This window comes from Orbicella franksi, chromosome 1 (genome assembly GCF_964199315.1).
Source record: "Orbicella franksi chromosome 1, jaOrbFran1.1, whole genome shotgun sequence".
Classification (NCBI taxonomy): Eukaryota; Metazoa; Cnidaria; class Anthozoa; order Scleractinia; family Merulinidae; genus Orbicella; species Orbicella franksi.
In genome coordinates, this window is record NC_138145.1 from 12,110,986 (window position 1) to 12,136,295 (window position 25,310).

The window sequence follows — 25,310 nt, forward strand, 5'->3', positions numbered from 1 at the left end:
CACAAAGGAAGTTCTTTTTCATATGAAGGCCGAGACGTAACCGAAGTCCCTTGTCAGGCAGAAACAAACAAAAAAAATGCCAGCATTTTGACCGAAAAAGCTTGGTAAATAAAGAAATTTATTGGATTGCTGGAAATAGCGGGCAATCCCGCATCTTGCCCGCTCGCGCAACTAGCCATACTGATAAGCCATATGTTCTTGAGCCATCTCTCAATTATGACAAAGCAACATATCAAAACTAAACAGATGTATGCATTGATTTATTTCAAAAAATATCATGGATATAATAATATATATAATAAACAAAGTATGAAGTTGAATAAATAGTTTATTTTAATTTATCACGACATTCAATGGGTGAAACGCTTACTGTTAAGATAAAAGGAAATGTCAAATATTACAGTTTTCAAATATTTGATCCTCTAGTGTTGTCTTCCTCTGATGCATAATCTACTTGAAACTAAGCTATTAAAATACACTTATCGTGATACTGCAAGTATCGAGTAAACCTGATAGGTAAGCCGTGTTCAAAATTAACGACAATGTTTACGCACAGGTGCATGGGTTGTCGTAGTTTGCATAGGTCAGGATAAAAATTAAAGGGCTCAGGTAGGTAGATATCAGCGTGACAAGTTCAGTTGGCTAGAGTGACGGGTGAAAAATGACTTCATTTGTTTTACAATATACACAACCCAGAAGCAGAATGATGCATGGCTTGCAGTAGTTCAGTTGGATAAGCTTGGATGAAGATGGATACCAATTATATATACGCACTACGTGATAACTCCCTCCCCTCAGATAAGAAGACTTAAAAAATCTGTACCGATAATGTATCGATCAAAACTTACTGGTAAGAAAAACGCATAAAAAAAAAAACAGAACTCTAGGACGTCTCATCTACATTATCACATCCCATATTTCCTGAATAATAGGGAGATTATCAAAAAGAAATAACTATAATTTCCCCTCTCTGCAGCGCTGCAGAAAAAACGCCTAACGACGCCAATAAGAGACGAAAGCAGATTCAATCTTTAACCAAATATAGGAAGTGTATCGATCCAACTCCTACTATAACCCAAAAGTCGTCAGAAGAAAGGAACACGACATCATCCCACCCCACCCCCCTCTTTAAGACGTTCAAAGGGGCGGAGTGGGAGGGAAGCAACCTAGTATTTCTTCAAAGTTTTTTTCGTTAATGGACACTTCACATAAATGGCCCCGATATTTGAACAACAATACCAATGCGCCTAAATCTCACGTTCATGTGAAAAATCCTTTGTCTGGAAACATTAATACGAGACTTAGGATGCATAAAGTATTGTTATTCCAATTTATGCACCATTTACGCAAAGTTAACTTAGTCGATCCAGCACCGCTGCAAACTGGACGAGAACGTCTACGAGATCCTTCAAGCACTAGAGTTTTTGTAAACCCGTTGTTGTCGATGTGTTATGAAATTAGCGCATTAATTAATCGACTGACGAATATAATAAAAACCAATAACACTTGTTGTTTGAGCGGTTTTCAGTTAAGTGACGAAAGTAATCATGCAGTTACTTTGGTTTTGGTTTTACTAGTCTTACTACGGTTTGAGATTGGCTGAGTAGTCTAATTGGTAAGTAATTGGTTTGGTTTTGGTTTTACGATACTTAATTGAAAACTGCTCTATATATCAAAGAGAGCGATTTCAAAATGACTGTCGAGCGTAATAGGCAAGAAAAAAAACGCGTGTCGCACAGTTCGAATTCCTAACCAAAAATCTCTTTTTTTCAACCCATGGTCACGACTGAACGGAACCGAAACACATAGTCGATCCCGAATAGGCCATTTCCGAATTACCTTTAGCCTCTTTCTCAAAGCGAGTCTTGGTGCCCATCCTTTTATAGTACTATGAAAATGAGATTTCATTCACATGCAAATTAAACTCATTTTCACATGAGTGGCTGTACGCCAGGCCTCGCTTTGATAGAGAGGATCTTTTGCTCTTTGCTTTACTTACGTTGGGCTTTTGCTATGGCTTTACGACAGTCACAAGAAACCGCTATGTCATTTTAAACGAATGTATTTAAACGCCCGCGTTTTAAAATTTGATTCTTCCACGAGTGTCTGCGTCACTCTACTAATTTCCTAACCCCATCCCCAAACACCCACAAATATGTATATGTTTCAAGTAAACAAAACGATCACCTTGAAGTAAATCACGAAAACTAGGAATCCTATAGCAATGCTTAAGTTTCACAGAATCCCTAAAGCCTTACCCAGACTAAACCTTTCGTATCTCCTTGCTTTTGCATTCCTTTTTCCAGAAAAAAGTGCCATTGCACTATCAAACTATAAAGTCCCTCATTTACCAACCGCCTTCTGTAGTCTTCATTTTTGTCTTAAAAGCCTGATCTCTTGATTTTAGTATCTTTTTTTATGAATCTGTTATTTTCATCATTTCGTCTGAGCCGCTTCCTTCAGGCTTTTCGCCATCGTCTTCATCGTCTTCATCATCCACCCCGCTGGCTCCTCCAGTTCGTGGGCCTTCGTTTTCTTTCGCGTCGGGGTCTTTACACGCGCACTCCGATTTACAATCATTTGGCCATGTACGGACGATCCTGTTCTTGGTGGTAGAGGGACAGCAGTCTCCGCCGTCCCACCGGCAGTGTTTGTTGTTGTTAATGGAATCACACAGCCCATCAGCGATTTCAGCTTTCCTGCAACCGGGTATACATTGCAATTTGGCGGGGTCTGGATGCCATTCAAGTTTCTGAGTCTGAGTGCACGTGATGATCACGCGCCACTTGTCCTCGTTTCCCTGTAAAATGAACAATCCGAAAAAAAGTAATTTCTTGATGGATTACTCGGTAGCCAAAGCAAGCCTACCCTACAATGTAACTTATCAAAGTGGCAGCTGTCTTAATGTGAGATACAATGAAGTCAAAAGCGGGAGTTGCTCGCCAAATTTCGATATTTCCTTGGTTTCAAGAAGAAGAATAAGTTGTTCTACAGAAATGGTGAAAAATAGTTTTGTAGCCTTTGCAAACAACAAAATACATTTGAACAAGCAACGATGAAATTAATTGCCACGAGGACACATTGTGAGGGTCCCGTAGGTTCCAGCAGAATATCGTGTAAACGAAACTTGGGATGAATTTTCAGCAACTGATGCACGAGGTGGAAAGGTCGACAGAAAAATGTGTCAACTTTAAATCCTTTATAGAACAACCATTAATCGAGTTTCGATTGCAAAACAGAGGTTTGACACTTACAAGTTCGACAACATCATATCCGGGGCTTTTGCATTGAGCTTTGCATATTCCACCAGGAAAATAATCCTCGCAGAATAAAATGACACCACGTGAGGCTTCAGGCCTGGAGCAGCGACCAGCTTTATCAGAAGTGCAACGCTTCAACGGTTCAGTCCATTGCCCATCTTCTTCGCACTTGACTTGGTGAATCTAGAGATGAGACGGTGAAAGCGGAATAGAGCTTTAGTTATCAAAACTAAAGGAGATAGACCAGATAATATATCAAACACGAGAGAGTGTTTGACACCAAATTTCGTGTCGTAATACCAAATACAAAGCAAAGGTCCAGGCACTAAAAAATACAAACTACACAATGATTGAACCTGTAAGAACACGAAGCAAACATAAGTGACGCCAGGCTTGGGAAACTGGGTGAGACCAAGTGTTGATTGCCTTTAGCTTTCAAACTGTATGGCTGAGTACTAAGCAGGAAACATGTATTTGTAAAACCAGTCACAAAGTAGACCAAAGTTTAGTAATATAAAACGAGAGCTTTCGAATTGCTTTTGCTACTTAAAGTTGAGCCCAGTTATCTCACACTCTCAAGGGAAACGAAAAAAAAAAAAATTCGAGAGGGCGGAGAATATAGTGTATGCCAATAGTTTGGTCTGATTAATTAATGCGTGACTGATTAAAATGGTAATTTTCTTTAGATTGCTAAAGCGCTCTTCTCGAATATATGTTTGGCTAATTTTTTTAAATATGTTTGGCATATATGTTTGGCTAAACGATCCAATATTATCAAACACAGCAATTAAAAAGAAGAAACATAACACAAACCTCCTCTCCTGGACAATTATTCGTACAAACGCTACCGAGGGAATTGCCATCGGAGCAGTTGTACCACATGAGAACGTTCGGCGTCAGCTCCTGGCAAATTATTGGTTCACATCTAGGTTGAGTCCACCGACCACTCTTGGTACAACGTTTTTTCAAGATCCTACGAACAGGGTCGTCTCTATCTCTCACTCTGTAGCCAGGCTTGCACCGGAATTTACAGGACACGCCTGGTGAGAATGTCCTCTTGCTGTCGATGCAGTTGCTCTCGGCAAGTGGTACGCTGTGGTCTGGTATCTCAGGGTTCGGACAGGTCATAACGCAGAAGGCGCTCTGTGCAGACCATTTTCCGTCCTCTTCGCACGTGACACTGCCTTCGCCCCCGCTCATTTTGGCTCCAGGTGCACACCTCAGAGAGCACTTCTTGCCGAACGTGAGACCCTGTGGACAATCTAGAAATACATGGACTTGGACTTAAGTATCAAATGGATGTAGATGCGAGAGAGGGCCCTTTCCAGCCAGAGTAAAAGAGCGAGGTAATTATGACGACGAAAACTGGAAATCACTGCTTCTACTCGATGCTAACGGTATAAAACAAAATTACTTGATTCAGGAACAGAAATTTTAACTTAGACCAGCAATAACGGAATCCTAACTTTTCTTTTATAGGAAAATCAAGCGGAAAAGTCGTGGAGATACGGAATCTGATTATCTCAGAGAAAAACGTATTACAAAAATAAAAAAAAATTAATTCTCACTACAAGTACTAAGACGTTTTTTGAAAACGGTAGGAGAATTTTGATTATCATCTTCGCTCGGATTACAAGGCTCGTCTACATATATCATTAACCAGCTATATAGTTGTACTAATTATGTTCACGCATTGCGGGCCTATGACATACTGTGAGTTTACATACCGGCTTTTCCATGAGGAATTCTTGGGACGCCGCAACTGACTGGCACACAGGATGTGTTGATCCCTTCCCAATCCTTGTTGAAACAAATCATCTTGAAGGGTTTCAGTGGTCGATATCCCGGCCTGCAAGTCACCATACAAGTCTGTCCTTCCTCAGTACCCTCGCATTTGACCGTACCATGTTTGATCAAGGGCTCCTGACAAGATGGCCTCTCACACGTGTATTTATGGCAGTGCTGGGTTCGGGGACTGAACACTTCGTCCGGTTTACACTTGGACATTTCCACAACATCAAAGCGCGCCCTGGATCGGAGAGCCACGGCTGCTACGCTGATAAGGTAAGACTTAAAGCTGACGCGCACTTTACGGACGTAGAAGAATGGCTCTGTCATGTCGTGCAGGACAGGGATGACACTTGGGTTAGTCTTACATGAAAGCTTCGTTTCCTTGTTGCCCGCGGGGATGATGCGGCCGGTTTTGTCAATAAGCTCAACTTTGACAGTCTTGACGAAAGGACTGATACTTGTTTTGCCATCGGAGCCGATATAAAGAACAACTGCTGCAGGCAAGACAGAACGATTGAACGTGACCTCTAGCCAGTAATTGTTGTCCGTATACTTGTGCTTGCAGGGACTCCACGCGTGGGCCTCGTCAAAAGAAGATTGGCAAACCTGTGCCAGGAAAATGTAGTAAGCAACGTAAATATTTCTCTAACGACAACGATGTGAGCTGCGGATAATACAAATGAAATGCAGATATAACCATAACAGTTGTAATCGCAATTTAAACAGTCACGGACTGGCCCTGAAAAAAGGTTTCAGGGATTCAACGGGATCCTATTAAAGCCCGGAAACCTTTTTGCGGTCAATGGTCACTTCTTCGTTTCATTCGTAAAAGTTTTTGACAGTCGAGATGTACCTCCCTAGTTGCCCACAACTCCATATGAACAAACGACTATTCAAAGGGGAACTTTGAACGCATTGAATGATTGGCATTCGTCGTGTTTTATCTTCGAGTTTTAATTAGTGATGGTTGAGTTCGGCGGACCGCCATCTTGGTCTCTTGATGCGAGCGAAACTGGGGGAGAGTACAAAGTGCCCGTGGGTAGGTGGAGGCAAGGTGGAGGCCTCATTTTGGACTCTCCCCAGTTTCACTCGCATCATGAGACCAAGATGGCGGTCCGTCAAACTCAACGATCGACATCTGTGATCTCACGGAAAAATAGGGGACTGTGAACAGTCTACTCGTATTTTAATTAGTTTCTTATTGAAGGCTAGCAGTATTCACTTTACCAGGTCAAGTGGTGGCGGTCCCAGGACCACGCTTTCAGGGCACTTTTTGTCACGGAAGTTCGAGTTTACGGTCACGTTCACAGCCCACTGATCTTCAAAACCTTCGGGTGTATAGAATCCGCAGTCTTTGATGTTGGTTTTTTTCTCAAACTCCTCGCATTTTCCGTCTCCTTCGTGGCGGTAGCACAAACTTGGGTGGCCTGAAAGAACAAACAAACAAACAAATAAATAAATAAATAAATAAATAAATAAAACCGCAAACATTCACAAGTTTTCCAAAATGAACTTGGATACAGAGTAGGTTGGGTGTCCGGACAAATACGAAATGTACGTCAAATGTTGCCGTGCAAAAGACCATTTCTACAGGTCGGCTTCCTACCACACTCATCTGCTTCCGCTGGGTAGCTAGATAGTGAGAAACCATGCAAATTTTATCTTGATCAAAGTCAAATAAAATCACTGCGACTTCGTGCAAGTGTCAGTGGTGCGTCGTAAGTAGTTGGCAACGTGTGAAAGATAACTCGTGCTCTCTGTCGCCTCAATGACATGCGCCCTTTATTTACAATATGCGCCCCTGCTAACGTTTAGAGAATACCCTATCTTCGAGTTAAGTTTTAGAGCGGATTTTACCAATTTTGCGGTTTGTAGTTAAGGTAAGTATAAGTTTTTTCAAGATGTCTCGAACGAACGATTTCTGTGTGTACAATATAACCTAATATCGTGACAGCTAACTTGAATAAAATTAAGCCGGCCAACAGCATCAGAACAAAAACGAATTAACGGAATGCAACAAGTCACTTATCACTAACAACTTACACGGTACGTCATGCGACGAGCCAGTCCTTTTAAGAGGCTGGTGTACCACAAATCGCCTCCAGAATCATTGCTGACAGATTACTCTATTCATGGAATTAAGACTGACTTAAAACTACCCTCAACATCTTTGCGCAAATTCCGCGCAGTTTTGGATCATTCAAGCTTCAGGACAAGTTTAATCGTGTTTTGGGTGAGACATTGTAAGAGAGATTCTAATTTCCATTTCGTAGACATAAAGGTTACACGGATGCAAAGAAAAACACAATTGATGTCAAAGAAAGTGAAGGATTAAGATTTCCCAGTGAAGAGAGATTATGAATTCTTTTTTCGGTGATTAAGTAGTTTTTATGTCTCACCTGTACATTTACCAGGCTTATTACTTCCCAAAACCGCTGTAAGCTGCTTAAGCTTTTACGTAAAAGGCTTAGAGTCCCCTAAGACGCATGTGAAGTTTTTAATCCAGCAGGTTTATTTGTTTTAGTATTGACTCGCTTACTCAAGTAAAAGCTAAGATCGTGGACGATGACAACGAAGATTATATTGCACTCAAAATACACAGCGCATTTTACCGGATATGCCCGATTGTCTGAGCGAGGAAAATCGGTGCATTTGTTCCCTTCATCACACCTGGCGACATGAAAACTGTCTGCTTCCTGAGGTTACGATTGTCGAAGATATACTGACATGTCCTTAGCGTGGTGGCGACACACAGTTGCAGAACTTCCTGTTCGCGCCGCATAGGCAGACAGATCTTGGTTAAAATGATTGTGTGCGTAAACAAAATAAACATTGTAAAACATGCAAAACGCTCATTTATTCGCTCGCTGCACGAAGGTCTGTCTGTTCAATGGTCATGATATTTTGGCATCGATAGAGCGACCGTGAAGTTGCGTTCACTGTAATTGAGCATGAAGTATCAGTTTAAAGGAAGTGTCGTGAGTCGTGCTACTTCTGAAAATAGTTTGTTATCTTATGGAGTCATAAAAAGAACACCGAACATCGGAAATTCCCAGGAATCTAGCCTGGCAAAACAACCGAGATAGTGGATGCTTGAAGCTTTTTCCTTTCTGGTGACCATCGATCTACAACAAACAATGCAATTTTGAACCAGGGAGAAAAAGCTCACCAAAGAATGTTAGAATGTACTTAGACCTGAGTGGGGTAACAGTTTTTTTAAGGAGCGTGAAATAAGATGGCAAGTCGGGTTTGCTCAAGACCTTTGCTATAAATGTCTGGATAGTAGGGTCAACTACAGTGTAAGTCAGTCTCTGGTGAATTGATAGGATGTGCTTACTAGTTAGAATATTAATTTTGCAGATAGGGCAACGTGATCCATCACACTATCCTCTGAAAATTAACGCGATTCTCAACTGCATCGCTCTTCTCTAAGGCCTCCGGTGACACTATGGCATACCGGGATTGAGTGAGTGAGTGAGAGTGGCTTTTCGCTGTTCAAAAATCGTGCTTTGTGTCACAACCCACCTCGTACAAAATTTCTTTATTCGGTACGAGATTAATAACTCGTCATCACTTCCTGGTGAGACAGTAAACAACTACGAGTCCATTTCAAGTGTTATTTTTTTCTCACAACGGAAATACGTGATTAAGGCAAAACACATGAGGCGGACATTTCAAAGCATTCTCCAGAGCTTATCCACCCAGCCAACATGCTCCGTATGTTTAGATAGTCTCTCGCCGTACCCGCGGGCAAATCGTTCAAATGTTGTAATTTATGGACTAGGTAGCTCCTAATTAAAGGCCATTAATGCAGGCATTTTTGGACCAAAGTTCACAATTTGAAATCATTCCTTAGCTGCGAATTGTGAGATTGAATTGGTAAACTCACATACCTCGCTCAGAACATCTCCTCATTTCCGGTAATACTTCAAGATCAAGTCTTTTTTTTAAGACCCACGGGCGGCTATTTTAAGGGCGGATTTGAGCGGCTTAAGAAAACAGATACAAAATCACAAAGGCCATGCAAAGGTTTGATTTTGTAGAAAACAAAATGCTTCCGCGACGAATGAAATTAGGACCCGTAGACATCCAAATGCGAAATATTCAGTCTAAATTCTCTTTACTAATCGCCTAATGTTACACCTGCGCTGCTTATGAGAGTTTGGGCCTTCATCAAGACAATACCGATACAGCAAGCAGGGTTCGCAAAAACACTTATTCCAGCTTTCCCTTTAGACAAGCAGCATCTCAAATTTGCTTGCCCTGGGCAAGCCTTTTTTAACTTTTTTTTATTGATGAAGTTGGCAGCCCTTTCCCATCCATCTTTCCATCCATCCAACAAGTGAGAATGAAAAGTTACTTGCCCAGCAGGAAAATCTACTTGTCCCTGACACCTTCTATCGAGCTTTGAGTAAGGAGAAATTCTACTATGATCACCTAACGCACCTGTACAATGAAAAACGTCCTCTTTCTTGCACTGCATGTTACAGCCGTCACTATCTCGTACATTACCATCGTCGCACTCTTCTCCGATGCTGTACTCCACTATACCGTCGCCACAGAAACCTTGTTCGGGTGAGTAGTGGAACGGTGGTGATGGAGGACCCTTCACTCCCAGGCTTGTTATAGCTTGGACTGTGTAGGTGTATGGTTTGCCAGGCTCCAAGTACCTGCAAAGAGACAGTTGGTGACAATTTAAAGGGGCTACCTATCGATTTGCGAAAACTTTAACTTAAATTTATCAAATTTGTCGTTTGCAATCCGTGTCAATCTTCTCCATCCTTAACTATCCTTGTTCCTTTATGGTTTATTATCATCTCTTTGGTGTTTCACTATCTCAGTGAACCACTATTTTCAGGTTTCCTTCAATTTAAAGGTAATTTTTTGCCTGGCCAAAATAACTCAAAACCTAGGGTGATCTTGTCTCAGTCTTTATCTATCCTTGTTTCTTTTTAGTCTAGTATAACGTTTTTTTTTGGATTGTCTACCACGATAAATGTTACATTTTATTGGACTTGATTCTGTATATGCTCTGAAAGAAGTTCTTCTTACGCAAAGATCTTAGGATATTTAGAGTATTTTTGTCAAAGTGACCTATTAAAGTGCAAATTACTGTTGCTGTATCGCACCAAAACGAAAATCCAGGGGTACGTAGAAAATAAAAAGTAATCACATCGCGACCGAGAATATGGAACTTTAACACAACACGAGAAAGTTGACATGCTACTCACCGAGATAAAAAAAAAACCAGCAACAACATGTTACTTACACGAAAATAGGCTATTAGATACAAAATTGGAAGCACACCTGTCTTCAAATCGGGTCGTCTTTACACGCTCTGACTTTCCAGTTGGAAAGGACGGCTCACGAGTCACGAGGTATTCCACAGGTTCACACTTGAGGCAGTTAGGATGGTTGACAGATGATGTTAGCTGGATAGCATCAATCACAGTTGAAGGGTCCTTGACGCGAACTCGAACCTTGGAGACCCTCTTTCTGACTCTCAATGTCATGGTCAGGGGGGCGTCGCACTGAGCTGTAGCGTTGCCTAGCGACTGCTCTGACCCATCGGTGAAGATGAGCTGGATGTTGCTAATTCCATCCTTGGAGGCCCATATCACCCACAAGGTCAGACTAGTTGGAATAACAGCCACCTGGAAACCAAACTCGATGTAGCAATCCCCGTGGTCCATCTTGTGAGGCGTGAACGGGGCCCAGCCTTTGGGTGTCATGTTACAAGGCTCCGCGTCTGGGGCTCCGATGGCCTGGTGAGGAGCCCAGTAGCCGTTGGGCTTGACTGGATTGGGAGATTCCGCTGTAATTGCGTACTGCTGAAACACTCTGTCTTCGCGGCACTCGTGGCAGCCATTGATCGCGTTTCCTCCTCCGGTGCCCAAAGGTGGAATCCAGGCCAGTTTGACGCTATTCTCCGCTTTAGAAGTCACGCGAGGTGGGAGCGGAATGAAGGAAGGCGGTGTTTTTGTTCTCTGCCATGACTGGTACATCAGATCAATATAGCAGTGCATTCTTGCCGCTTGTTGCTCTGTGAAAGTGTCTGTACAAGAGTCGTTAGCGTAGCTCATGTAGTTTCTGAAAGGCGTGTTCACAAATTTCTTAACTCCGCAGGTCATGATAGCGTTATTGACGGTGGGATCCCTACACATGCTGTTAGCTGGAGTCGGATTTGTGTCAGAGCACAGGTCACCTAACTCAAGGGACGGGAAAGTTTCGAAACAGTCGTCTGAGCAATCCTTTTCCGTCACACCGTGATGCACGTGCCACAAGCCCAGCACATGTCCAAATTCGTGCACAAGTGCGTTCGAGTGTAGTTTTCGTCCAAAATTTTTCAAACCCAAGATGGTCCCACCGTAAATACTGTGTACGGTTTTCTCCCAGGGAAACGTGGCCACGCCCAGTAGGTTATTATTACTCCATTGAGCTAAATAAACGTTCAAGAAATCTTGATTGGTCAAATTCACCAGCGTCTTGTATTCTCTCTCGCTCATGTACGCTCTGTTTGGAGATTTAGGATCAAAACAGGTCTTATATACGTCTGTGACGCTCTTGTTGCAACAGTCGCCAAGATCCCACGCATTGTAATGCCTGTTGCATTCTGGGTCGCACACTCCGTTCCCGCGCTTTTTCGGGTCACATCTTGTTTGGTATTCATCGCAGTCGCCTCCATCATTTCCTGTAATGTCGTGCCTGCAATGTTCGTCATTGCACATTCCGTCACCGACTTTTCCTGCCTCGCACATGTAGGTGACAGTGCGTCGTCTCAAGGAAGTGTTTCGTATGTTCAGTTCTTTCAGCTCAAATGTGATGTTGTAATGTTTGAAGGCTTCGTTGAGCTGATCGTGTTGGGTTTTCATTTGTTTCTTGGTCACCATGGGGTTAGTGCCGTCGTCATCTCGTATGTTGACAACACGATAGTGCACGACCTTTCTGCCTCGCAAGTGCGTATTTTTCACATAACTCCGAATGATCTCTGGATTATCGCAAACTGTACTGCCACAGGGGGGCTTCACGATTGAAAGATCGTGGGCATCGCCTGGAATTGTTGACTTAGTGATTTCCGGTTTCTTTTCTTCATTTGCAGTGACTACAACCCATGTGGTTTTCGGATTGCGATTGAGTTCTTCGGATCCCGCGAAACTTTCGTACATTTCAAGGTGGTCATCAAAGTATGGTTCAACACCCGTGATGGGGTCGAAAACATTCGTGCTGATTTCTTTATGTGATTTCGCAACTGACCACAATCGCACCTCGTCGATCAGGCCGCGATAAAACACTCCAGACGAGCGATCTCCCCCCGCTTCCAAATGCTCACACACGTCGAAGCCATCCGCGAAAATGTGCCCTTTTTGCTCGGAAGAAACCCCCACTTTGGCTTGATTGATGTATAATTTCATTTCCTTGCCACTGAACGTAGCAGCAACATGAACCCATACATTTGGTTCCACGCTGCGCGGAGAAGACAGTTTCGTGTCGTGATGTGATCGCTGCGTTTGTAGTCGAAAGAAAACTCTCAAGCTTCGCTCGGCGCTCGCTTCTTGAAGTCCTATTTCCCAGCCTCCTTCTTTTGAGTCCGGCGAGCAGTCGTCAAAAAGACCGATCACAGTGACAGGAGATGCCTGGCCACCTTCGGGCTTCATCCAAAAGTCTATGGTGAACTGGTGTGATGGTATGGTGACAGCTCCAGCAAATCGGACTACTTCGCCACCGAAGAAACGCAAAGCCTTTCCAAACTGAGATCCAATTGGTGGTGATTGTGGAAAGCGAGCGTGATCGTGGCGTTTAACACGACGGGTCGAAGCGCAGTTGGAACTGTGCTTTTCCTCTATAGCTTCAGCGGCTTTTATGGCCTTTAGAATTGCGCTGTTACCAGTCACCATCTCCACTCGTAATAGCAAATGTAGAACGAACGCCAGCAACAACAACCGCAAAACACTCGTGCCGCATTCTGTCATTTTGAACCTCATTTGATGCCGTACAAATCTGCACTCTTGTCGAAGGTCAGTTGTCTTCTTTTCTCCGAGTCTTCAGTGGATAAACTTTCAAGATGACTAAACACGACCTTTATACCCCGTAGCTCTCTGTAAGCGATGAAGTAAACAGATAGATATTGTTTCTGTTGATTGTAAATTAAACCATTTGTCAGATCGTATCACAAATGATTTTCTTTGATGGCCAATTATTAACAGCCACTCGCATAGGCGTTCTTATTAACGGCGATGACACAGCGAATTGAACGCTCTCTGGGCGAAACTGAAATAAATTCGATCACTGAAACGTTATGCTTCAAATGCGTTTTTAGTTCGACGTTTTAGGCAGGGCGTTTGAGAGAATGCAGGTGGTATTTTGATTGACACTGGCTAACCCGCTGGTAACGGAAATCCATCACGTAGTATCGGGGCGTCATTTTGTAATTTCGCACATTTTTGTTTGCTAGTTGAAATGCGTTATGCAAACAGATTGTTTGCTGAATTTTTGCTAAGAACATCGGTGTGAAGAAAACAACGTAAGCTCACTGGCGTCTTGCCTTTACCGGCCGGTTTTTTAGAGAACAGACCGCCAAAGTCACTTGACTTGTTTTATCTGAATGTCTAGACAATGCCTTATCTTCTACAAATCTCCTAAAGCGACTTTCTTAGACTTTGTAAAAGAGTCTGTCAAACATTCACCAGACTTCCTGTGTGATCAAAAGATGCGGCAGAAACAAAATCATATCTCCATCGTTTTGAGCCAGAACGACACTTACGAGCTTAGGATTTCTCTCACTGACCTCAGCGCGCGCAAAAGATATATATATATATTATACATGAAAGCGAACGGACATCATCTCGGGAATTTTATTTTATTTTCCCTGAAAGACCGATTTCCTAAGCAATGTTTACGTGATTGCCCCCGATTAACGTTCGAGAGTAAAATGAAGTGGTTCACATATTTCATGTATGTGAAATAAAAAACAAAAACGACTGATCACAGCGAAACAAACACGGTTCATTGCTTGCCACCTTGGCGGCAAAATCAAAGACGGGATATTTAAGATCACAATTAGGTAATTACACTTTGATTTAAACAAAAAAAATCGACAAATGTGATTCAACAAGCCCCACCTTGGGGTATTTTCACAATATCAAGGTCATTACCAAGGATGGGTATAGTGCTAAAACGCAAGGCAATTGTCATGTATTGGTGTTGAAAAGGATACAGCAAAGAGGTTATCTTTTTATTGTCCCTATGCACACCACTTATCGATTTGAGAAACTGATGAAGACTTGGCAGAGCATGATTTTCCGTGTTATTCCCGCATTATTCTCGTCTATTGTATATAAAACAGAATAAAACTATTTAGGTTGTAATTTAGGTGCTGAAAGTTTCTGCCTCCTTTCAGATTAGAACATACATGAACTCGCGACCTCGTAGGCTAGAATAATTGTAGGCTTCATGCCAAACCTATAGAAATCGAAAGATGACAGATCAAAGACACGGCAGAACTCTATCGCCATCCTCGATAAAAAGCGGATATTTCCTATTGCCAAATAAATTACTGACAACACGTGCTAAAAAGTTTGTTCGCGTGATAAGGAAGTCGATAAGAAAAAAACGCGTGATCGCTGCTTTCAGTGCTAAACTGCATGTGTAGCGAAAAAACAACCACCCACGGAAGTTGTTTTAATCGTGTCTTTTATCGTTCACGTTTTTTTTCTTGCCAGTGACGTGGTCTATAAATAAACCACCGGGGAGGAAGAGCTCACACGAAGATGAAAATCAACATCACCTCAATCGGTTTTGAGTGACGGCAAAATAGCCGAGTCACGTGTTTCGAACTTTACCGGTCTGAATCCAAAGGGATTCAGAAGAAAAAACCTCTCAAATTGATGTTATAACTCGGAGGCCAAAAAAATTATTATTTTTTGTCATTATTGCCAAATTCCTCTGATAAAAATTGAATTGAATAGCTCCAATTCTCATGCATAGAAAGTCTTTACCTTTGGTCATCCGCTTTTTTTCATATTTCGTCTTCAGCGCGTAAATTGGCAATTCTTTGAAGGCACGAGCTGCAGGCTGTTGTCGGCAGCTACTCGCAGATGAAATGGCGAAACTGGCACACCTAGCTAAGTTACAAAGAATGAAAACAAAGCTAGAGAAGACCGCAAACACCAAAAAGGTATAAAGTTCAAGGGTAAGCACTCCTGTGGACATTTTACATTTTCCGGCAACATGTCCTAGAAATATCCGCTAACATCTATCCGTCACGTACATCACACTAGAAACCGCCATCGTTCAGTGCAAAATATCGAAAAACAAGCAAATGGAAGAGCGAAGTGATACCTATTTTTACCGCTCTTCTACTTGCAATAATTAATTCTCTCAAGTTATTACTAGAAGTTTCTTTCACTGTCAGTTCTAAGAATTTGCTAGTTCAACAAGGTAACTATTGGCCACACTGCCTAGTTTTGCTTTCTGCTCAACACCTGTCCACCTCACAATGTTTTGATAGTGTGAGGAGAAATTAGCTTTTGATCTGTTTCTGTTAGTTCGTTCCTTAATGAACTGTCCAGGCCTCAAACATAAGAAATCCATTCTAGTTACCTTGTATCTCAAAAGTTGGTACAGAGCACCCCTCTCTAGGATTCCTATATAACCACTGTGTTTAAATTTGTATTTTGCACTCATTTTCTGTAAACGTGACCGAATCGTCCAGTCTTCTACTGGAGGATGATTTCGAATAGGTTTGTTTTGCTCTCGACGTGCGTAAGTCAATTTAAAGCCATTCCGCGTGACTAGAATCGTTTCTCGCACCTTGTCAGACACGCAGTTGTTTATATTACTAATTTCGTCTTCTCGGCTCTTAAAGTAAGTTACGGATCTTTGTTTTGCCCTTTCGACTTATGGCCCGCGAAGGGGAACAGAGTCGAGGGTGGAAAAACTCGCTCCGTAACTTAAGTACGGACTTCACACACGTCATTAAGAGACATCTAATAACTTTAAAAGAGGCGATAACCATTTCCTGCCTGCCTTAAGGCTGTAAACGTGGAGTGTTGGGTGTGCTAATCAGGTGTTTTATTGGCTGCAGCATGTGATAAGTTCTTTCACTAGAATTTCCTCGAAAGGTATTTGCAAGTTTATCGCACTGATTATCTTCCCTTTGGTCTCCGACGATATCTGCTTAGTCCTAACGGTTTGTGGAATGAGTATTGAAGGAGCTCAGACACGTACATTATTTTGAGTTATTTTCGCCTCGTTCAAAATTACCTTTAAATTGAATGAAACCTAAAAATGACAGTTTACTACAGTAAGATAGAACAACACCAAAGAGATAATAATAAACCATAAAGGAACGAGGATGGTTAACGATAGAGAAGAATGACACTGATTACAAACGACAAACTTAGGCTAAACTTTTCAAGATGATGCGCAAACCGTGATTAGCTCCTTTAATTTAAGAACGCTTCTACAGCGTTTGTTCTTACACCTTCTTCTGGATGTAAACTTTGGGTGTGTGAAACTTAAATTACAGCCAGGTTCTTTCCAAATGATAAATGTATAAACAGATGGTAGAAAATTATGCAACAACCGCGAAAGAAAAGCCAGTTCGTAATGTAACAATAATTATATATAGCTGATTATCCACAAACTAATCTTTCAATCTGATACTAAGAGTGTATTTATCGATTTAGGCAGCACATTGGTAACAAGATTTAGAAGCTAACTAAGCGGCAGTGAGTGGGGCCTGAAGTTAAAAGCCCTCAAGGTCCTCATGTTTAGGAAGAAAAGTAGATTAGTTGACTGAAACATATCCAAGCACTCCGACAGTTCTTAAAAAAGGCAAATCTCTGCAGTGAGTGAGCACACATATATCTTGGTATATCTTGCTATATTGCAAACAATAGGAATAGATCATTCACCACTGCTATCCATAGAGCAGCCGAGAAATCACTTTCCCGTTAACCAGTCCGTTACTGAGACTCTAGCCAGTTCGTAAGGCAATAAAACCCGCCAATTACTGCCTTTTTCCCGGTCTAAACTTAATTATTGTTGAACATCCGGTGGTTAACAACGTTTAAACCGAAACGAATTGTACAGAGCCGTAGTAATCGTCATTCCAGCTGGCGAAAAATTTGAAACACGGCCAAAATCCAGCCATCTTGACCAAACAAGCTCGGTCAATAAATGTGTCTGTGAGAAAAACCTAGGTTGGAACTACAAAGAAATCCGTGAAATTTCCTGCTGCTTTCAAATTAGGCTATGTCTTTGTGAAGTAGGCGAGCAGAAATAAGAACGATTACAATATTTTGCGTAATGGTGACTCATTTGAAAGCAGAACAAATGCTGACCGTCCACCTACCAACGAGCTCCCCCGCGTTTCCTTAGAAAAAAAAACACCCTTAAACGTAATCTATGCTGTACTCTCGACGGTAAATGTTTGATGTATCATTTAAGGATAAGTTTGTAATTTGTAAATTGAAAATGTAAAATAACCTACCCCTAGAGCCTTGTTGCAGGAGTAAAGCTGCTTGAATCCTGGTAAGTTATTGCAGATATAATTTTCTCCTCGTGTTGTATGCTCACTTATATACCCGTGACCCGGTAATTATAAGTACCTGAAACCACCTAATATGGTCTCAAAGTTCAGTTACACCTCTTGCAAGCATGTTAGCCGGTCTAGATTAGGATCAGATTATCTGAAAAACGTCTTATTTTGAAACAGGATTGCACGGGTGTCAAGGATGATGACTAAAATGACAAAACAACTCCAAACTTGTCTTAACAATTCGCTACCATTGCTGGATCATTTAACAGAGGTTTTTTTTCTTGAGTAGGAAGCAGGATCGGAGGGGATTGGGAGTGGAAGTGCGGAGCGATGCTCGTGGTACTGTGTTAGGGTTGATAATCAGTTGCGTTTTGGTACTGATTCGTGTTGCATTAAAAATTTGACAGTTGCTACTGGACAGAGCAGGAGATCAGTGTCTAAACATGAAAGGAGAAGCGAAAGGGTTGACTCCGAGGCTGACGGGGGCAAATAAACAGGAATACGTTGCCGAGAATTGAATTTCAATTTGATCATGTCTTTTTTCAGAGACGTGACTCTTGCGCAGCTTCTGCCATTGATCAGTCATCAATAAGAGAGTCTACTTTGCAACATCTTAGGAGCAAAAATGACCCACAGCCACCGCCCACCAACATGGACTCTGGTACATTTTAGCCCGAAGGGTTTTTCTGAAAATATCCACCAAGCATCGCTGTCGATTGCGTGTTCTGAAGCGCTAACCCAAAGGGAGCAAAAGGGGAAAGGGTTCCGCCCTAAAATCCCCTACAGAGCAGTAAACTGGCTTGATGCAGGCATGACAGGGACATCTCGCTTGGCACTCCGCCATCAGCTGGCCTCATATGCAAAGTCCTGGATTAAAAAAAACTCTAATAATAATAATAGATTGAGTGGCGAAGAAAATCTGTTTTTCTGATCACAGATAAACCGATTAGTAATAAATACACCAACAGTTAAAAGAAACTGGTTCCAGTTCATACGTGCACGTATACAGAAAAAAAGTTAGATTCTGCAGCGATATTCCGATAAACTGTTATCACCCCTACATGAGGTTCTACGACAGTTGTCATACGAAAACTAGATAAAAGATTTGCAGCAATGTAGAGACGTTTCAGGCTAACAATTCAGTTTGCTTGTAACATGACAAAATCGAAACAAAATCTTTTACAACGCTACTCCCTACGGAGAGTTATCTGCTGAAAACATACTTAAACGCAAAATTCAATACTGAAGATCACTGGCTTGATCCGATTTTAAATCGTCCTTCACTCAGACCTGGAAGTAATTTACCAATAAACCTTTCAAATATTTCCAAAATTAGCAAACCCGAGATTTTCTAGATCAAGGATAAATGGAAGGGGATTGAGGGCCGGTTTAAAAACCTTCAGCTCCATATCTGTAAGGCGATATTACCCAAATACCCATTTTATATCATGCTATTATCTCGGCCAAGCCGGGACACTGAGGTTTATATTTTTATGAATCGGCAGAACATAAGGAAACCAACTACAAGCTGATAAACATGTTAAAATCGCTTGAGATCACAATGCAGGAGGTTCAAAAGCCCGCGGTGAGGTGAAAGTGTCCATATAAAGTTCTCCCGGCATTCCGGCATTATCTCGAGCCTTGTCTAAACGCCACGCGAGAGTAAGATAAAAGTGCTTAATTTGCCGATAATCCGTGCAATAAAATGCCGAACTAAAAAAGAACATCGTGATCCTATAAAAATACCTCATTTCAATTGAATATAATGTTTCCTTTCGTGCCCTTGCGCCAAAGGACTTCCTTTAAACTTGTCAGTCATGCAGTAAGGCAACGATCAACCTTTGCCAAAAGAGCAAACAAAATGCAGGGTCACCGTGTTTGTTTTCGAGATAAGGCGCATTGAAGACCATGCGTTTTTAGAAGCTTTCGTTATTTTAAGACGATAAGAGAATCTACATTAGTGAAAATTAAGTCAGGTAGACGCACTCAATCTAACACAACTGAGTCTATTAACCGAAGTAAACTTTTGCAGCTGATGTCGTTACTTAAGGCAAAATAGGCATTGAAAAAGAATACATGTTAGTCTTGCCCGTCCATAATTGAAGCGGAAAACATCGGTTGCAAGAGAACGGAAAAGGCGAAATATTTGTAACTTCTCATTTCTCCGGTTTTTTTTTTTTTTTGAAGTGGAGAAACCAGTAAAGGAAGTATATCTATGAAAAGAAACAAGGGAGTGACGCGAACATTTTAAAGAGAGAGTAAACTGCCGGCCAAGTTAACGCAACTGGTACCAAGGCCTGTGATTGCTTTTGTTTTTTCCTTAGCAAGCGGGCTTGATGTATGACTTGGCGTGATGTTGGGACATGAAGTACGTGCGCAGTAAAGATGCGCAGAAAAATGGGCGCGAACGTCCTTCAGTTAAAGTAACATTGAGACACACCCAGAATTTAGCAACTTTTAGGACTTCCTGTCGCTTAAAAGGGCGCGACAGCTATTTTAATTAATGTTGTTAGTTGAAGGCGTCAAGCTTGAGTGACAAGACAGCCCCGCCAAAACCGCATATCGTTGGGGAGGAAGTCTACAAGTTTGTATAATTACTCGTAAATTATTTGTTCTCCTTCTGATGAGAGATATTTACTGTAAACTATGATTTCTCTGTTACATGACCTTGAGTTTGGAGAATTCAACTAAAATTGAGTGTGGCTATAAAAGGAGCCCTGTTTTCACTGGGTCTGAGGGAAACGAAAATGCACGGAAAAACTCTTTTTCCATGTCGCTTTTCTTTCTCATTAGGATTCAGCACGCGGTGAAGCAGCTGCAGCTATCCACTTGTACCCATACTACTTTTCGGTCTGGTCGCGTGAGCTTACTCCGAGGCTTTCACTGATCATGACCCAACGACGGACGTTTCATCAAAATAGCTGAATATTATCTAAATTATCATCTACTCCGGACCTGGTTACTGTCAACTCGCTTCTGGAATCAAACAGGACGCTGACCTTGGTACGATAAATTCAACACAGCTTCAGATTGAGGCAGAGCTGGAATTTTACACCAGGCAAGGGATGGTTTCAGCTATTTTTAAAAATAATTTCCATGATTATGAACAAATGCTTGTCTTTCAATTCAGATCCAGATTTTCGCCAGTTGATGCTATTTGCTTTAAGCTGTCGCATATGGAGGGTACGTAGCCAACGTTGTTCTGGCGTTTTTTCCTTGACAGCCATGTTTTCATAATATGGATATTTAATAATGCACAATAGACAAGCTTTAAATTTTTCCGAGCTTTTTTTTTCACAACTGCAAGTTGAGTACATAACCGCCGCGATTTTCGGTACGTTTTAATGTCTTAAAAGACAGCGATTTAGTTAGCAGCTAAAAACGGACATGTCAAAGCTTTTGAAGCAAGCAAAGCAGACAAAACTGTTGATAGAAAAGCTTTCCATCATGCCTTCAGAAACAACAGCGTTGCGGTTGTGAAATTCCTTTCAGAAATGAATGTCAAAGTGCATCGTTGAGCTCTGCTGGCTGTGTCTCCGCACGAACGCTAGATTTTTCAGATTTCGCTTACCAGAGAGCAATTGTGTAATCCCCTGTTATTTTGAAATATAAATTATCGCCATCGCTTTTTAAAATGCTATTGATATTTGGGGAAATACGGCTAAACGCGCTCTACGCAAATGCGCAAAAAACTCCGCTGTTACTACTGTAACACGTCTTACTACAAACCTTAGATTTCATCTGAATTTTTTAGTCATAAGTCACCGTTGGTTAGTTAACGCCCAATCACGGAATTTGCCGGCTATCCTTCCTCGCAGTTTGCAGTGCGGTTCCTGTTTACCAATTTAACTGACTATTCAGAGTCTTAGCTGAGTGGGAGTTACTTTATAGAGCACCGCACAATTCGAGTTGATACGGACATCAAATAATTTAATTCAGCGATCTTCATCTTTCAGACCCGCTCAAGCTAGCAATGTACTTCTTTCTTTGAATACAGCAATCCTTCAGCGTAGCCGTGCTGTAGTCGGCCATTTCTGTTGTTTTTGATTCCCTAAGATGCTTGTGCTAACAGACATTTTATAAATCATAAGCTTAGGGTCCTCAGGTGCTCATACACCATGTTGGAATCTCCTCGCTGATGAATTTCGTTGCATTTTGTGTTGTCTAGCTTGCCTTATAGCCCCGGGCTTAAATGCAGCTTCCTATCTTACATTTACTATGATATGCCCTGTAACCCTCGCCTAACCGCAGCGCAACGCAAATAACTCAGTTCGGTTGTCAGCGAAACGTACTTTCGTCGTAGCGAACGATCATTGACGCTCAACGTCATTGCGCTATGTTCTTTCGCCTTGTTTGCACATGCTTCTTAAACTCACCTCATGTATTTCGCCGTTCTTCCGCTCGACGAGTGTGCACACTAACGCAGCACGGTGAGTAATCGTGAAGTTTCTGCGGGTCGGAATCTAGATCAATCTAACGAGCCAATAGACACTAGAATTATCTTGTCATTAGCGCGTGAGATGAAGATATGCTATTCAAGATGACACTTCCGATTAGAAAGAAGACTGATGACCCAGACGTGTCGAGGTTAACTTTACTGACTCGAAAACAAAAGAGAAGTGGGATCTTTTTTTACACAGCTGAGCGGAAATCGAAACGGGAAGAACGTTTCGAAACTGCAAATACCTGTGTATGTATGTATTGAATGCAAACCTACTGTTTGACTGAGTGTGTTTGTATGCGGTAAAAGGAAGCGCGCTCACAAGAATGAGAAAGAAGTACTGAGAACTACAGCGATAAAAACATGACACGCGCAGCGGTGAAAATATTACACGCGCGGTCCCGGACGTGTGCTAGTGATAATCTACCCCAAACACAGGCGAGAAGTTGCTTTGGACGTTGTATGTCTACAGCTAAACGTAAAGGCGGTTTCGTTTTAACAAGGAAGTGGATCCTTTTTTACTTTGACTTTTCTGCTCTGTGGGCAGTCTAGATGAACCGCATCACATAATCTGCTGCTGCTGATTGGTTAGTAAGACGGGCGAGGTTTTTTTCAACTGTACGTATGCCATATATCTCACTTGCTTTATCTCACATCTCTCACATGCAACGACTATTTTACATAACCTTCTTCCAGCGTCAGAAAAGTAATAAATTCTTATTGAGCAAGCTTGTTTGGTCACATGTAGATGAAACAAAACTAAGAATACATCTAATCCTGGTGCCCTGGAGAACAAAGTGCGTCAGTTTTGTTTATCTACTCAAATTTCTTGAAATTTATTTTCCTCTCTTAGTCTCTCTGTTTTAATATTGTTAAAGTAATAGTAGCTCGCAGTTACTGTTATAGAGTAAGTTCATTAAGGCAACAACTAACTCAGTTTCCACTGTTAAAGATATGTGATCCGTTTTATTCCAAGATCACAGTTGCTTGATCGTAAACTTTGCGTGCTTCTGTGCAACTCCGAGTGTGCATAGCTCATAAATATATAGTGGGATCAACGGCTTAAGGCTTAAATGTCCAAAGGTATTACAATGACTAGCACCATTACGGAATATCGCAAAGCTTCGATAATAATCCCATTCCTCCCTTTTTAGAAATTAATCCCCCCCCTCCTCTACCAAAGGAAAGTGTTAGATGTAAATTGGAATTCTTCTCATGACAAGAGCTCCGAAATAAAACCCATGAGCCTATATTTAGATTTAATTTTTTTCCGATTATAACGCTCCCCTTACAGTAGGGGTATTTTTTTTAGAAGTCTTTATCCCTACAGTATGTTTCGAGACTTGATTTAGAACTTGTTTTGCTTTTCCTGAAAATACAAGCTCAGCCCCGTTTTTTTTAAAAGAAAAAGAGGTAATCCCTATGTGCCATACAAAATGAACCGGCTAACGAAAACAGTCTTACAAAAAATGTTTTTAATTAAAATAAACTAAAGTAGGTCCTATTAGGGCATGTAATGCGTGGCTTGCCAGTGATGTTTTGCCTCATACTACTGTAACTATGCCATGTTTAAACATTCCGAAAACAAGCCTGTTTTGGCTAAATCACGACTAGAAGCTCTGCCCTTGGAACACAAGGATTTTTGAAAGGCTACGATAACTGTCTATATCGATACAACTGCAAACGAAGGTTCAAGGAAATTAGGATGCGATTCTAGTAATCTCCGGCTCCTTCCGTGTGATACACGTAAGTTATATGTCTTCTTTTCAAAGATTTAAAGAACGCATCTTATCCGAAATAGGAGACTGAAATCTCAAATCAATCGGTTCTCTAACGAAGAACTGTTGCGTCAAATGCCGCCAAAGATGAGGAATTGGTGAAGCCGAGTAGTACTGTGGAGCCTTTATGACATTTTATCTAATATGTATTTTCATTTTTTTTCTCTCGTTTCACCCACCGGTCGAACTTTGACTGATGACTTTAGCTGCGAAAACTGGTAATACAAGATTCCAGGGTGTGTGTCATCATTTTCATAAGATTAACAAACACGCGCTGGCGTGTGGCTAAAACAACAAATGCAGTCAGCATTGTGACTATTTTTGTTTTCTCACTGAAAGGTTACCACTGTTAGGCGCGACATCAGTCCTTAACCGCACGAGTTGAACTGTTTGCTGGGCAAGTAAAAATAATGTGACACTGCTAGACAATTGCTTTCTGAGAAGAGTGCCGTGAGGCCAGACTGACTTGTGACGCAAAAAGCATTTCAAATCCGGTCACGGTTTTTAGGACAGTCAAGTTTCGGTTATTTATGGGACCCACTTGAATACCAGTGAAGATCACCTGAGTATCGTTCGACATATCATTTACCTTGTTGAAGAGCTACAAATGGGATGAATACTAAAGAAAACATACCGAACATAACTGGATCGCCTAAATGGCCACAGCTCGAGTTGTGGTGTGAGGTATAATTCTGGCCCCCGCTATTTGAACTGTTTTTACGCAATTCGCAAATGCCGGTGATAGCATTAAAGTACTGTGGTTTCAGTGGATTCTCCACCGGGAATGAAAGGGTAAATCAGGTCAGTTAGACTAAAAGCGTCCAATTGTGATTTTCCAAGTTTGCCTTGCTTTACAATTACATGGCATACAAAACGAGTCGCTTGTGACCCAGCCGTATCTCGTTTAGCAACTTTTTTTTATCAGCTTGCGAGTATTGACTAGCTGACAGAATTGAGACCAGTAACTTGGAATACATTGCCATTCAGTATCAAATAGGTTCTTGCTGTCTTCCAAGGTCGTTTATAAATGGGGTGGAAGTACAGTTGGATTATTTTAAGATGCAAACAGTTAAACCGAATTGGTTGATCATATGTAACAAACTCTACGGATACGTAATACAGGAATGGAAATATTCTTACCGACAGTGCTCTGTAAGCGATAGCTACAGGATTATATTGGTTGGCAGATCATGGCGTTCACAGACAAACTGTATCGTTTAACGAGGAGTACTAAAAGTGGATGACTTACCTTTTGTATTATGGCGAAAGAATGACACCTTTATTTAGGTTGGATAATCCCTAAATGGACCTGAATACGTTAAGACAAGTAAACCGACAGCTGGTAATGCAGACTGGGTGCAAATTTACGGTGGTAATATAACCCGAGATATGACTGTGAATTAAACTGCTAAAGGTACGGTATCCATGGAAACGGTGCACGCCTGACCGTCTTATGATAAAAAACGTTAATATTAGGATTTAACTTGTTGTATTACTGA

The 25,310-nt window shown here is 41.5% G+C and overlaps 1 protein-coding gene across 2 annotated transcripts; it reads right to left on the reverse strand.

Annotated features, from left to right (window-relative positions):
* Window positions 1-243: 243 nt before the first annotated feature.
* On the reverse strand, window positions 244-22,680 carry LOC145490482 (pappalysin-1-like). Of its 2 annotated transcripts, none has more exons than XM_081469594.1 (8): window positions 21,969-22,680; window positions 10,359-13,182; window positions 9,498-9,721; window positions 6,279-6,478; window positions 4,988-5,657; window positions 4,074-4,522; window positions 3,255-3,443; window positions 244-2,800 (listed from the first exon to the last, which is right to left on the reverse strand). In XM_081469594.1, exons 2-8 carry the CDS (start codon window positions 13,031-13,033, stop codon window positions 2,417-2,419), a joined length of 4,791 nt encoding a protein of 1,596 aa, XP_081325720.1. In that variant the 5' UTR covers window positions 13,034-13,182; window positions 21,969-22,680; the 3' UTR covers window positions 244-2,416. The 2 variants fall into 2 exon arrangements, with proteins under 2 accessions (XP_081325720.1, XP_081325725.1); XM_081469599.1 differs by lacking the exon at window positions 21,969-22,680 and adding an exon at window positions 17,545-19,530.
* Between the last annotated feature and the right edge of the window lie 2,630 nt (window positions 22,681-25,310).